Here is a 14,390-nt window from a genome sequence, read left to right on the forward strand (position 1 = left end):
TCTATCTTCATGTTGGATTCCATAAGAAGCCTCTGAAGCAGAGAAATACTCTCGTGGAGTTTGTCAACCCCACCAGTCCTGGATTGCAGTCTCTGAGAATATGCGACAATGGCTGATGAGTATCGAGTACCGAGACTCACAAGCTCGTAGATAAGTTCATTTTCTGACTTATTAGTCAGATCATTATTTGATTGCATAATAGCACCTATGGAAGAAGCAGAAACAACTGGGGAACGAGGTACAGAATACCTCATGTTTTGGCAATGAGAAGATTGCTGAGCCATTGCAAAGTGAGTAAGCAGAAAGAGATTGCAGAGTAAGAATGCAGATTAATTTCAGAAAAGTGAAGAAGATGAGATGAGAAAGAAGATGAACTGAATAATTCTTTTATAGAGAAAATTATGACAAATCACCTCTCGTGAATCATTTCTCTACAAGAGACAAGAGCAATGTAGTATCATAGCTGCGGTGCCTGACAATTACAGAAGAACAAAGTAGTGTCGTAGCTATGCGGCGCCTGACAACTACAGAAGACCTATAAAAATCACGCGGATCAGATTTGTCTGGTCTAAAACAGAGTGCCACCGATTTTGTTAAAAAGAGAGAGGTTAACGGTTTAATTTTGATGAATTCTTTACTAACTATGGTATTTACAAGAACATTTAAAGTATATCACCTATGCTTTTCTAAAGAAGAGTTTCGAAAGATTATTTACTTAAAGTTTTAGGTTTGGAGAGTATGTCGTTACAACTTGGCCAACCTTGTGCAAAGAAGTATAATCTAATTGTTGATTAAAGTAAGAGAGTTAAGGAATGACATAATCTCAAAGGCATATATATATATATATATATATATATATATATATATATATATATATATATATATATACGGGATAGACAATAGGTTGGTAAGCAACACCTCCTCATTAAATTGCTACTTCTTATTTAATTCGATTTCGAGGACGAAATCTTTTTTTTTAGGAGGGGAGATTGTAACAGCCCGCTAGAAATTCAATTAAGGAATTTCTATTGACTTTAGGAACCTCGTGAAAACTCTGTAAGTTTACACGAATCGACTAATCGCATAAATTTTAGCCTGTCAACATAGTTAGTGTTATCACTCACTATGGTGCTAGAAATGCGATTTTAATTATTTGAGATAGTTAAAAGTGTCAGAATACATTATAGTCTACACCACTAGGCTTAATTAAATATTTAGAATTTTTCAGTACTAAGTTTATTACGTTTATTTTTGGAGTGAATAGTAACCTCGGTAAATGTACTGAGCGCAGTGTTTTCAAAATCATAGTGTGAAATGTCCAAATTAGGATAGCGATATTTTATTTGGACACTTGGCAAGATCTTAACCACACATAATGAATAGTATTAGATACTTGGCACAAAGAGAAACCATTAGATGGAATTGTGAAGGAAATCAAGGTGTGAGATCATGACACCTAAGCAAAATACACATTTGGAAAATATCTTAAGAATAGAGATTTAAAATACACATAGAAAGATTTTAGCCACCTTACTCTTCCAAGTCTACTCCACATTTGGAATATATATTGAGCTGATTTTTATAGATATTATTGGATAGAATATTTTGAGATAATATTTTATAGATATTTTGGGTAGGAGAAAACCACACTCAACTCTCAACTCCAGCCTTATCATCTCCCTTATCTCTTCCATAAGCATCTCCAGCCATCACCCACGAACTTATCTTCATTTACACGTTTCTTTAAAAGAATATCAAACATTCTCTCTCGGACAGCTTTTAGGAGTTCTTTTGCATGCCCATTTCGAAGCTGTTGTAAGTGTTTTATCATAAAGTCTCCTTCATATAAGTTGTTCCTTTTTGAGTCTAGTTTACATGGATATCTTATTTGCCCCATTTGAAGATCATTTGGTCAGTCAAATATTGTGTAAACTATAAAAAGGTCATTCTGGGAGATAAACTGGAGAATATGTTATAGTTTGGAGTTTTTGACCAAGCTAATGGATAGATATTGGTCCGAAATTTTTATGGAGTATTGTTAACATGTATATATGACTATTGGTTGAGGATTTTTGCATGATTGAAGGTTTTGATGAAATATTTGCTTAGATTTAGAAACTTAGAAACTGGAAGAAGAAAAACAGTTTCTATTTTGAGAAAGTTTAACTCTTTGGTGGTCTAAACCTATTCTAATGACTTTGATAATTTTATTGGAGGATCCTAAGCATCTTATATACATGTTATATTATTATTTTGAAGATATTTGATGTTAGTTTCAAAGATATGAAATTTTATACAAAGAGATATTCAGATAAGCCAAAGTGTGGATGTTCTTGGCTAAATTTATGTTTTGGTTAATTTTTAACCATGTGATCTTGAATTAGAAGCTTATATATGTTTTAGGACATCTTTTTAAACCATGTGATGGTTTGGTTTGAAGATCACATATTTATAAGTCATAGATCAAAAGGTTGATCAAAACAAGTTAGAAACAAAAAATCAATAGAAATAGCATATGAGAATTTCGGCCCTATGGAGTTTTAATAGTTGTGATTAGTTTTAAATTTTTCTAAATTGATATTTGAGTTGAGGATAAAATTTACATGAGGCATGTAAATTTTGGTGACTTTTGGAGTTAGTATGCAAAATCCTTAAGTTATGGGTAAAACGGTCATTTTCCTACATGTAGGAAGTAAAATGGAAATTTTACTCTTTAAGTTAGTATTTTTCCATATTTCAAATTATTAGTGATTTAGTACTAACTTTAAGAATCACTAATTACAGTTCCTCGTGATCGCGCTTGAGGTTTTATAAGAAACGCGGAGATCGAGGTAAGTTAGCTTTTAACTTACTAGCAGTTTACTGTGTATGTGTGCTAAGTAAAAGAACTACAATGTATGTATGTATGTTATCATATGTGTCATGCCATGTCAAGTTATTATGTAATTGTCTATTATACAGAATTTATTCTGTAATTAATTTTTATCTGTTACATAATATATTCTGTTATGTATTACTGTACATTACAAGTACGTCATGCTAAGTATGTCATCTATTACATGTAAGTCAAGTCATGTAATATTCATTGTTGCAAGTATGTCATGTTAAATATGTTGTCTATTATATGTTATGCCATGTTACGAAATGTTTCTATCTCAAGTTGGTCATGTATTCTAAGTTATGTTCAAGTCACGTTATGTTACGTCAGGACTTCAGTCCTTTCGTATTCCAGTCACATTTCATCTTGAGTACATTATGATGTGTAGAATACATGGGGCCACAACAACTGTGGAGTATGTATTTTTAATGTTAAGTCAAGTTTGTGTAGAATACATGGGGCCACAACAACTGTGGAGTATGTATTTAACTATAATTGTGATGCGTAAAATACATGGGGCCACAACAACTGTGGAGTATGTATTTTTCATGTTAAGTCAAGTTTGTGTAGAATACATGGGGCCACAACAACTGTGGAGTATGTATTTACACGTAGAATACATGGGGCCACAACAACTGTGGAGTATGTATTTTTCATGTTAAGTCAAGTTTATGTAGAATACATGGGGCCACAACAACTGTGGAGTATGTATTTTTAATGTTAAGTCAAGTTTGTGTAGAATACATGGGGCCACAACAACTGTGGAGTATGTATTTTTCATGTTAATTCAAGTTTCAGAGCAAGTTCATGCTAAGTCAAGTTTCAGATCAAGTTCATGTCAAGTCAAGTTCAGTTCATGATTCAATTTAAGCTATGTCAATTATGCTATGTTGTACGCTAAGTTATGCTTAATTACTTATGAATTTGATTATGCATTTATGCTTTTACTGTCATACATGTATCATTAGTCTGTATGGAAGTTTTTTGTTAACTTGCTGAGATTTGTAATCAAATCTCACTTTGGTAGTCCCAATTACCATTCCCCCCGAATGGTAGATCTTGTTACAGGACCTGAAGGAGAATCAGGAGCTGATCAACTAGACACAGTTGACTAAGTGACGGTGCGACATAAATGTTGATATAGTAATTAACGTAAATTACTACTTGTACGATTGAGTTGCATCTCTACTACTTTTTGGATCATAACCATTTTGGACTAGTGTTGTGATCTTAGTTGTTCAATGGATTTTTATGTATGAAGTATGTTTTAAGCATTTGGGATATTTTCAATTTGGTGCATAGTATTGCTAAAGAAAAAATTTATCCGCTGCGAATATTGCATATTGTTAGATGCATGTTAGGAATATTGCATCTTATATGTCATGAACGGGGGCAGGTAACCTTGTGTTGCATGTCTCGACGCTTCAAATGTCCGTCCGATCCCAAACGGAATTTGGGGGCGTCACAATTTCTCTATTTGCATATTCCATTTTCAAGTAGAGACTTTAGAAAAAGCTCACATTTATAAGTTATTTTACTGATACATCCAATAAAATATTGATGCTAGAAATCTTTTATATAAACTATCGTAAAAAATTATCGATATTTTGACTTTTTTCTAAAGATTGTGTAGAAAGTATTGTTGATATTCAAAAATTTGCACAATGGGCCAGAATAGGAGAAATAGTTATTTCCAACCCGCTATAATGATTCGGGCCTCAATAGGTGTGGTCTAGTGCCTCCGACAGTGATCCAGTAGTTGTACAGTATCGGTATGTACATTTATAGTAATGAAAAGAAAATAAGAGCAGAGAAAAGAGAAATGAACACGAAGATTTACGTAGTTTGACATAATGTCTGTGACGCCCCCAAATTCCGTTTGGGATCGGACGGACATTTAAAGCGTCGAGACATGCAACACAAGGTTACCTGCCCCCGTTCATGACATATAAGATGCAATATTCCTAACATGCATCTAACAATATGCAATATTCGCAGCGGATAAATTTTTTGTCTTTAGCAATACTATGCACCAAATTGAAAATATCCCAAATGCTTAAAACATACTTCATACATAAAAATCCATTGAACAACTAAGATCACAACACTAGTCCAAAATGGTTATGATCCAAAAAGTAGTAGAGATGCAACTCAATCGTACAAGTAGTAATTTACGTTAATTACTATATCAACATTTATGTCGCACCGTCACTTAGTCAACTGTGTTTAGTTGATCAGCTCCTGATTCTCCTTCAGGTCCTGTAACAAGATCTACCATTCGAGGGGAATGGTAGTTGGGACTACCAAAGTGAGATTTGATTACAAATCTCAGTAAGTTAACAAAAAACTTCCACACAAGCTAATGATGCATGGATGTCAGTAAAAGCATAAATGCATAATCAAATTCATAAGAAATTAAAGCATAACTTGGAGTACAACATAGCATAATTGACATAACTTAAATTGAAACATGAACTGAACTTGACTTGCAACTTGACTTAGCATGAACTTGCTCTGAAACTTGAATTAACATGAAAATACATACTCCACAGTTGTTGTGGCCCCATGTATTCTACACAAACTTGACTTAACATGAAAAATACATACTCCACAGTTGTTGTGGCCCCATGCATTCTATACAAACTTGACTTAACATGAAAAATACATACTCCACAGTTGTTGTGGCCCCATGTATTCTATGTGTAAATACATACTCCACAGTTGTTGTGGCCCCATGCATTCTACACATCACAATGCAGTTAAATACATACTCCACAGTTGTTGTGGCCTCATGCATTCTACACATCACAATGCAGTTAAATACATACTCCACAGTTGTTGTGGCCCCATGTATTCTACATAAACTTGACTTAACATTAAAAATACATACTCCACAGTTGTTGTGGCCCCATGTATTCTATGTGTAAATACATACTCCACAGTTGTTGTGGCCCCATGTATTCTATGTGTAAATACATACTCCACAGTTGTTGTGGCCCCATGTATTCTACACAAACTTGACTTAACATGAAAAATACATATTCCACAGTTGTTGTGGCCCCATGTATTTTACGCATCACATTTGTAGTTAAATACATACTCCACAGTTGTTGTGGCCCCATGTATTCTACACATCATAATGTACTCAAGATGAAATGTGACTGGAATACGAAAGGACTGAAGTCCTGACGTAACATAACGTGACTTGAACATAACTTAGAATACATGACCAACTTGAGATAGAAACATTTCGTAACATGGCATAACATATAATAGACAACATATTTAACATGACATACTTGCAACAGTGAATATTACATGACTTGACTTACATGTAATAGATGACATACTTAGCATGACGTACTTGTAATGTACAGTAATACATAACAAAATATATTATGTAACAGATAAAAATTGATGACAGAATAAATTCTGTATAATAGACAATTACATGATAACTTGACATGGCATGACACATATGATAAGATACATACATACACTGTAGTTCTTTTACTTAGCATACATACACAGTAGACTGCTAGTAAGTTAAAAGCTAACTTACCTCGATCTCCGCGTTTCTTATAAAACCTCAAGCGCGATCACGAGGAACTGTAATTAGTGATTCTAAAAGTTAGTACTAAATCACTAATAATTTGAAATATGAAAAAATACTAACTTAAAGAGTAAAATTTCCATTTTACTTTCTATATGTAGGAAAATGACCGTTTTACCCATAACTTAAGGATTTTGCATACTAACTCCAAAAGTCACCAAAATTTACATGCCTCATGTAAATTTTATCCTCAACTCAAATATCAATTTAGAAAAATTTAAAACTAATCACAACTATTAAAACTCCATAGGGCCGAAATTCTCATATGCTATTTCTATTGATTTTTGTTTCCAACTTGTTTTGATCAACCTTTTGATCTATGACTTATAAATATTTGATCTTCAAACCAAACCATCACATGGTTTAAAAAGATGTCCTAAAACATATATAAGCTTCTAATTCAAGATCACATGGTTAAAAATTAACCAAAACATAAATTTAGCCAAGAACATCCACACTTTGGCTTATCTGAATATCTCTTTACATAAAATTTCATATCTTTGAAACTAACATCAAATATCTTCAAAATAATAATATAACATGTATATAAGATGCTTAGGATCCTCCAATAAAATTATCAAAGTCATTAGAATAGGTTTAGACCACCAAAGAGTTAAACTTTCTCAAAATAGAAACTGTTTTTCTTCTTCCAGTTTCTAAGTTTCTAAATCTAAGAAAATATTTCATCAAAACCTTCAATCATGCAAAAATCCTCAACCAATAGTCATATATACATGTTAACAATACTCCATAAAAATTTCGGACCAATATCTATCCATTAGCTTGGTCAAAAACTCCAAACTATAACATATTCTCCAGTTTATCTCCCAGAATGACCTTTCTATAGTTTACATAATATTTGACTGACCAAATGATCTTCAACTGGGGCAAATAAGATATCCATGTAAACTAGACTCAAAAAGGAACAACTTATATGAAGGAGACTTTATGATAAAACACTTACAACAGCTTCGAAATGGGCATGCAAAAGAACTCCTAAAAGCTGTCCGAGAGAGAATGTTTGATATTCTTTTAAAGAAACGTGTAAATGAAGATAAGTTCGTGGGTGATGGCTGGAGATGCTTATGGAAGAGATAAGGGAGATGATAAGGCTGGATTTGAGAGTTGAGTGTGGTTTTCTCCTACCCAAAATATCTATAAAATATTATCTCAAAATATTCTATCCAATAATATCTATAAAAATCAGCTCAATATATTTTCCAAATGTGGAGTAGACTTGGAAGAGTAAGGTAGCTAAAATCTTTCTATGTATATTTTAAATCTCTATTCTTAAGATATTTTCCAAATGTGTATTTTGCTTAGGTGTCATGATCTCACACCTTGATTTCCTTCACAATTCCATCTAATGGTTTCTCTTTGTGCCAAGTATCTAATACTATTCATTATGTGTGGTTAAGATCTTGCCAAGTGTCCAAATAAAATATCGCTATCCTAATTTGGACATTTCACACTATGATTTTGAAAACACTGCGCTCAGTACATTTACCGAGGTTACTATTCACTCCAAAAATAAACGTAATAAACTTAGTACTGAAAAATTCTAAATATTCAATTAAGCCTAGTGGTGTAGACTATAATGTATTCTGACACTTTTAACTATCTCAAATAATTAAAATCGCATTTCTGGCACCATAGTGAGTGATAACACTAACTATGTTGACAGGCTAAAATTTATGCGATTAGTCGATTCGTGTAAACTTACAGAGTTTTCACGAGGTTCCTAAAGTCAATAGAAATTCCTTAATTGAATTTCTAGCGGGCTGTTACAATGTCTATATCTACAGGCATTTGAGAAAGAGAAATCCATTGTATTATTATTGTTTACAACTCTCATAACTTCTCATTTCTCACTATACGATGGTGATCTCGGATATATTTGTTAGAGAAGACACCATCGTTGAAACTCTCTTTCCAGAGGTTGAAAGAAGAAGTTGAAAAAAAATTTAAAGAAAAAGCTCCTCCTTAGTTGTCTGGACGTCTCATTTTATTTGATATCTCTTTCCATATGCACTCTGCAGTGGTGAGGCAGGTTACTTTGTGTGTCTGACCTTCTCTCCCCTTTCGCTTTTTCCTAACCCTTCTTCTCCTTTTGTCCCCTAGTGGTAACATGGTGGGCTGGACCTAGTCTAAAACCTTAATATTTTACCACCTCACAAGTGTGATAAAGATTGTATTTATACATTACATTGTAAATTTGTGAATAGCAGAATTCAGGATTTAAAGGTTTTTTTTCTTTTAGTTTGGAGTTTGAATATGACTTTATTGACTGAGTGAACCAAGAGTAAAGAGTGTCGCCTTTAAGATTAGGCTTGGAACTGTGTCTTGATGGTTAAAAAGACTTAGGACTTTCTTTAAGAACTCAGACACATGGTCAGGCCCAAAAGCAAATTTATGAGACCTAAAAGCTAATTTGATTAGATGTCTCCGAAAGGAAATCGATGATGGAGCGAGTGAAAGTGTTTTTCATTGCTTTTGCTCGTAAAGTCATTGACAACTTGGGTAAAATCATTGTCTGCCTAATTGATGGAAGGTTTTCATTACTTTTTCCCTTCATTTAACTCCGATATTTGAAAATTGACCCCCCGAACATATTTGTGAAATGTTAGATGGACGAATTGAAATATACAATATCCATGTAATAAAACTCAAAAAAAAAAAAAAAAAAAAAAAGATGAATAGAGGCTTATGATGTGGAGAGAACTTCAGGCAACAATGATAATGGCATGCAATGGACAAACGGATCGAGAGTGAGAGAGAGGGTAGATTTGAGACAGAGAGAGAGAAAGAGAGCTAGGGGGTTGTTTTAGTTTACATATATATATATTGAATTATTCACACATATATATGTAGGTTAGGTTCTGTCCTGCCCTCCACACTTACTGGGGGCCTAAATGTGGGCAAGTGGCACCACTGTCTGCATTTGGCGAATGAGGGAACCGCCACCGGGGGTGGGATAGTGGTGTGCGGGTATGGATGTAATCGGTCCGGTCTGGAAAAGGGTAGATCGAAATTTCGATCTACCCTTTTTATGACCGGTCGAAACCGATTACCCTAAGGACCGAACTAGACCGTTAGTTATCAATCCAATTCAATTCGATTCGGTTTGTACGAGTTATAAACATTTTCTTCTTCTTCTTCTTCTTCTTCTTTCGTAGATAAATTAATACAAAATATCAATTAAATTAGTAAAATCAAAATTAAATAAGCTATTTAATGTAAATTATGTAACTAACTTATTAAAAAAATTAATTAATTATAATTATATTTATGATGTTAATAGTTAGTACTTTAGTAGAATATGTATCTACATATAATAACATATATTATTTTACATTTTATATGATCAATGGTAATATATTAGATAAAATTACATAATTAACTTATACAACTATAAAATAATATTATATATATAATATCTAAAAAATTTATATGTAAGTGAGTTGATCGGTTTCGGTCTAGTCTATTCTCAAAGAGTCACATCCTGGGACTAGATTGAAAATAAAATTTTGGAGACACCATGGACCAATACTGAGTAAGAGTGAATTCAGTCCAGTCTGAACTAAAAAATTTTCACCCCTAAGTGCAGGGCTCCGCTGCTCTCCTTTAGTTCAACTCATTTACATAAAATAAGTTTAAATAAGTAGTGTGTATTTAATTTAATTTTAATTAATTATTAAACGAGTCAAAATAGATGACATGACATGGTTGTTATTTAAATGAGTTGAATTATAATTTAAAGATTTTCGTTTAGCTTAAATCTTAATAAGTTAATTTCAGAGTGACTCTTATAATTAAATATTCGTGATTTAACACAATATAAACATGACCCAAAAATACGGATCGCCAACCCTATGCAAAAGTGCCATTAGAGATAACTCAAACGGCGTGACCATGAGGGAGAAATTGTCTTTCTTCTACACTTTATTTTTACGAATTCCTCCTTTGCCGAGTTTCTCCCTATTGTCATGTGTCTTGCTTTTAGATTTTTGATCAATAGCCTACTTATATCTTAAAAATTAGATTTGAGCTTTTACTTTCTGTATTAGGCTTAGTGGACTTTATCAGTGAGTGACGTAATTTTATATAATATATTAGATCTATTTTATAATAAAAATAATTTTATAATTTAATATACCATATTAAACTACATTAATTTCTTATTTTATTTTTGTGAAAGAAGAATTTTGTTGTAATATGGCAAGACTTAATTTATTAGATAAATTTAAAATTAAAATATCTTATAAATCCAATATTGCTATGCTAATAAAATAGAGGGTATATGACTTTCAAGTATAATAACTTTTTATCAAATCTATTTATAATTAAAATATTTCTTTCTATTTTAGTCATAAAAATTTAAAATAAAAATATGTTAGATACTTACATTTTCATAATTTCATATCTTATGTCTATTCTATTACACCGATGCGACACTGATTATTATTTTTGAATCAAATCATATCTTATCAAAAAAAGAAAATCATTAGATCAATAAGATAAAGAATAATAAGATATAAAATCTAATTATGCCGACAAAGTCTCGATTCTGAAATGGTCCATTAACACAACGTGGCAAAAGAAGAGGTCGTGAGTTGGAGCACAGTCGGTACAAACTTCACAATCCTAACATTGGGCCACCAAACCCCAAAATCTCTCACCCTATGTCCAACTGCCACCTATTTACCATTCCACACTCTTGACGCGTCCTGTCTTAATTTCTTCAAACTCTTAGCACCTAAGCAAAATCAACACAAGTGTGAACACAAAGGCAGACAGGAACCTCCTAGACCAGCTTCTAGAAAGCGCGCACACAGAAAAATCCAAATGAGAAGTCACGCAGCGCCATCCACTCACGCCCTCTTCTGCCTCTCCCTCTCACCGAGTTACCATTTTTCCTTCTTAGAAACGCGGTTTGGACGTCATGATCTTGACTCGTATTCGCTCAACTTTGGAGAAAAAATAAAATTAAAAACCTCTCTTTTGCTTTTCCAATTAATGGACTTGATTTGTTAATTGCTCCATGTTTGGACATTTCTACTTTGACAAATTCACACGCCATCCTTTGTGATATTGCTCCCTCTTTCCTCGAAATTTCCCTTTTCTCATACTGGAATCCCTCCCTTTTATTTAACTAGCTCTTCCCCACCCACATCTACCCTCACACTAAATTAGTTTTATTTCTTCTTCTTCTTCTTCTTCTTCTTCTTTCCCAACACTTTCAGCCTAAATTTTATATTTTGAAGTGTGTAAATTTTGTGTCTTGCCATCCCAGATAGAGTTTTCTTGGTTTTTTTTTAAGGGATTTGAGGAGATTTTTGAGTTAGGATGGAGAATAACCAGCAATCGTTTTGGCAATTCAGTGACCAACTTCGGGTGCAGACCTCGAATTTGGCGAATCTCTCGGTGAACGATTCCATTTGGAGCTCTAATCTCGGCGCGAAGAGGCCTGAGGAAAGGAAGAACTTTGATATAAGGGTTGGTGGAGAGGTGAACTCTCTGAGCAACTTGAATTCAAACAGGTCTGACTTTAATGGGTTCAACGATGGGTGGAACAGTCTCAAGCCTAAGGGATCTGATTTCAATGGATTCAACGATGGGTGGAGCAATCTGAAGGCGAAGGGGTCCGATTTCAATGGATTCAACGATGGGTGGAGCAATCTGAAGGCGAAGGGGTCCGATTTCAATGGAGTCAACGATGGGTGGAGCAATCTGAAGGCGAAGGGGTCCGATTTCAATGGAGTCAACGATGGTTGGAGCAATCTGAAGGCGAAGGGGTCCGATTTCAATGGATTCAACGATGGGTGGAGCAATCTGAAGCCAAAGGAGTCTGATTTCAATGGGTTCAACGATGGCTGGAGCAATCTGAAGCCGAAGGAGTCTGATTTCAACGGGTTCAATGATGGGTGGAGCAATCTGAAGCCGAAGGAGTCTGATTTCAATGGGTTCAATGATGGGTGGAACAGTTTCAAGCCAAAGATGACTGATTTTAATGGGTTTAATGCAGGGTGGAAAACGGGTGCTATCAGTCCTGGAAATGGTCCAGTTTTTGGTGGATCTCAAAAGAGTGCTGGGATTAATGGCGGTTTCACCAAGGGTATTTATTCTAAGCCTGGGATTTATAACAACAATAATATTAATGTGAAGGGGCACAAGAATGGTGGTAAGGGTGAGGATGATCATGGAGGAAAAGCTGGGAAGAAGAATAGTAATGGTAATAAGAAGAATAATGGTGAAAATAATAATGATGGCAAGAGTGCTGTGGACAAGAGGTTCAAGACACTTCCACCATCCGAGTCTCTGCCAAGGAACGAAACCGTTGGTGGGTATATCTTTGTCTGCAACAACGATACTATGCAAGAGAATCTCAAAAGACAACTCTTTGGTATGTAGCCTTTCTCTTTCTCTCTAGTTTTTGCTGCAGAGATTTGTTTTGATTGATTTTCTATATAAATTTCAATTTTTGCTTGCCCGTTTTTTCAAATCAAGTTTCTGGGTGCTTGGTTGAGTCTGTATATTGACCTGAATTTTAAATTTAAGATCCACAATTAAGAATTGTCTCGAGCACATGAAATTCTAATCTTCAAAGAGAGATTATAGATGTTTGATATTATTGGATCACTGTCTAGGCTGCAGATGAAATTAAATGAATATGCTTTCAAATAAATGTTATTTTTCTCAATCAAATTGTGGAGGAATTTAGCCATTTTTTTGCTCTTATTTTGCAATTACAAATCGTTTGACTATCTTGTATTCTTCGTATATTTGGTTCTAAATTTGTGCTTCAAAATAATTCCAGGTCTGCCTCCTCGTTACCGAGATTCAGTTCGGGCTATAACTCCGGGCTTGCCACTCTTCCTTTACAACTACTCCACTCACCAACTCCATGGAATTTTCGAGGTTCGTATCTCTTTTATTACACGAAATAGTCATTCCTTTTCCTCCTGATTTTGGGTGTGTAATTTTGGCTAATATCAATGTGGTCTTTGTTCAGGCTGCAGGCTTTGGAGGAACAAACATAGATCCAACGGCTTGGGAGGACAAAAAGTGCCCTGGTGAATCACGCTTCCCTGCTCAGGTATGAACAGTGAAGAACCCCATTTTCATGGTTTTCTTGATTGCAGAATATGAAAAATATTTGGTTATATACATGATATCTGATATTTACTGATATATATATACGTTTGTGACAGGTTCAAGTTCTTACAAGGAAAGTCTGCGAGCCATTAGAGGAGGACTCCTTCAGGCCAATTCTTCACCATTATGATGGCCCTAAATTCCGCCTCGAACTCAGCATTCCAGAGGCGCTCTCTCTCCTGGATATATTCGCAGACCAAAACGCTTGAGCAAAGGATTACTATATATATATACATGCATACTGCTACACGAGTAAAATAAAGATAGTGAAAACAAAAAGAACAGCAGAAAAGAAGGCTGGTTGGCTGTGTTGTATCTTGGAATTTATAGGGAATTTTGGAGAACAAATGCAGTTTAGGACGGTTGAATTTGATGCACAGCCTATATATTATATATAGAAATGTGATTTGTAAGCTGGTTTTTGCATAGAGGCTGTTAAATGTCTGTCCTCTTTTGTTGTTCTTGTAATATTAGTGTATAAATAAGCACAAGTGATCCATAAAGACGAGCTCTTATATTTATGGGATGCTTATATATAATATTATATGGAGTATGCATGCATTGAAGCTTTAGTACGAAAGTTGAGCCGCTGATCCATTTGCATGCGAAGAAGCTTGAGGAAGAAAAAAGAATTTGGATGGTGTTTGGCAATGATGCATCTTTTTAGGAAGAGTAATGTTAGATGTAGTTTTGAGTAATGTCATTACAAACCAGTGTCGGAACTTCTTGTGAATGAAAAAATCT

The 14,390-nt window shown here is 34.2% G+C and overlaps 1 protein-coding gene across 1 annotated transcript; it reads left to right on the forward strand.

Annotated features, from left to right (window-relative positions):
- The first annotated feature begins 11,531 nt into the window (after positions 1–11,531).
- LOC122281335 (DCD domain-containing protein NRP-B-like) lies at positions 11,532–14,167 on the forward strand. The gene is made up of 4 exons (XM_043092738.1): positions 11,532–12,894; positions 13,309–13,409; positions 13,504–13,587; positions 13,703–14,167. Exons 1-4 carry the CDS (start codon positions 11,838–11,840, stop codon positions 13,853–13,855), a joined length of 1,395 nt encoding a protein of 464 aa, XP_042948672.1. The 5' UTR covers positions 11,532–11,837; the 3' UTR covers positions 13,856–14,167.
- Positions 14,168–14,390: the final 223 nt, after the last annotated feature.

The sequence above is a fragment of the Carya illinoinensis genome, chromosome 11, assembly GCF_018687715.1.
Source record: "Carya illinoinensis cultivar Pawnee chromosome 11, C.illinoinensisPawnee_v1, whole genome shotgun sequence".
Lineage (NCBI taxonomy): Eukaryota > Viridiplantae > Streptophyta > Magnoliopsida > Fagales > Juglandaceae > Carya > Carya illinoinensis.

Coding starts and splice junctions, on each gene's coding strand:
- LOC122281335 (XM_043092738.1), top strand. CDS start 11,838: ATGGAGAATAACCAGCAATCGTTTTGGCAATTCAGTGACCAACTTCGG. Junction 12,895..13,308: donor TCTCAAAAGACAACTCTTTG/GTATGTAGCCTT, acceptor AAATAATTCCAG/GTCTGCCTCCTCGTTACCGA. Junction 13,410..13,503: donor AACTCCATGGAATTTTCGAG/GTTCGTATCTCT, acceptor GTCTTTGTTCAG/GCTGCAGGCTTTGGAGGAAC.